Source organism: Dipteris shenzhenensis, chromosome 29 (genome assembly GCF_047967505.1).
Source record: "Dipteris shenzhenensis isolate YYH24624 ecotype China chromosome 29, Dip_SZ_1.0, whole genome shotgun sequence".
NCBI classification, from domain to species: domain Eukaryota; kingdom Viridiplantae; phylum Streptophyta; class Polypodiopsida; order Gleicheniales; family Dipteridaceae; genus Dipteris; species Dipteris shenzhenensis.
In genome coordinates this window covers 20,451,913-20,453,226 of record NC_141624.1, presented here as the reverse complement: position 1 = coordinate 20,453,226, position 1,314 = coordinate 20,451,913, and the positions used below count along the sequence as shown (strand labels likewise).

Here is a 1,314-nt window from a genome sequence, read left to right as displayed (position 1 = left end):
AATAAACTCTCGCCCTCTCTAACCTGGCAGTAGCGCTAAACCCATGGGAAACATCTCAAGTGTTAAAAATGGCCTGTACAGAAAGGCCAAAAAATGTTCCTTGAAAGTCTTTTGAGGCAGTGTCAACTATTCCAAAGAGGACTGCACATTATATGTCTGTTTCTTTCATTTTCTAAGCCGAAATGCCAGGACGAGGTCTCTTCTTTCAAGAATAGAGCAACGTTGAAGAAAATTGCAGAGCTTACAAAATTCTAAAAGGAAGTAAAGTATCTAGATGATTCATTGGAGGCACAGCATCCCAAGGATCTCCAACCTTTGTTCTCCTTATCATACCACATGATCTCCTCCTATCACAAAGAAGCAGCCATTCCATACGACTCCAGTGCCCCCCCTCCTCACCTCCTTCATGTCCGGCAGTCGCTCTCACTGCCTGCTCCTCATGTTGAACCTTTCTGCACTGTTCGTCGCCCTCCATTCATGCTCACCCCCCGCGACGTACACAAACCCATCTAGCGTAGCACAGGCATATATAGTACGCTCGACAATCATCGGAGGTACAGAAGCACCCCATTGCCTGGCCGTCACATCGAAACAGAATACTTCTTCTAGATCCCGACGTCTCATCCACCCCCGCTCGTAAACTTGGACACCGGCAATAAGAACCTGCCTGTCGGCTGCTATTATTTGCATGTCCCCTACGCAGTCCAGGAGCTTCGCTTTGTTTCAGATGGCAGTGAGAGGTGGAGCGGGTATGGCGCAGCGCCGCAGAAGCAACGGGTCGATGAGGTACCATGAGCAGCTGGTGGGCAACTGGTGCTCGGACCATAAAAGTATAAAAGTAGAAAAACGCAATTCTCAGTGATGCCGATGAGGCGTCTGGAGGCGACGATGGCTGAGGGGTGGAGGGAATGTCTCCAAGAACGGGAGACGCACTCAGCCAAAGGATGGAGGCCTCTGGGCAAGCGAGCTAAGCAGGAAATGGCAAGCTCGTTGGGCAGGCCGGGAAGGAGGATGGATTCGTCCATGTCCAGGCGCTGTTTAGAAGAAGCAGCAGCAGCAGAGCAGCTTGAAGCAGCTTCATCCATCGCTAATGATCAGAACTTGTCTACAGGAAGCTTATAAGCAAACATTCCAAGTGAGCAAGTTTCAATCAGTCGGACCTCACAAATTGTTATGGAGCAGTAGTACACCTTACGTTCGAACAAGGCAAACTAGGTGTGTTATTTTGACGACTGAAAATTGGAGTTCCCATAGATGTGGCTTGACATGAGAAATTGTTTTGAGCAAACAGAAATTCTCTTACGTAGATATAAT

General features: G+C 48.5%; 1 protein-coding gene across 1 annotated transcript; it reads right to left on the bottom strand.

The window, feature by feature from the left end:
- Positions 1–423: 423 nt before the first annotated feature.
- LOC147882558 (F-box/kelch-repeat protein SKIP4-like) lies at positions 424–1,085 on the bottom strand. Its single transcript, XM_087400443.1, has 2 exons — positions 791–1,085; positions 424–695 (listed from the first exon to the last, which is right to left on the bottom strand). Exons 1-2 carry the CDS (start codon positions 1,083–1,085, stop codon positions 424–426), a joined length of 567 nt encoding a protein of 188 aa, XP_087256569.1.
- Positions 1,086–1,314: the final 229 nt, after the last annotated feature.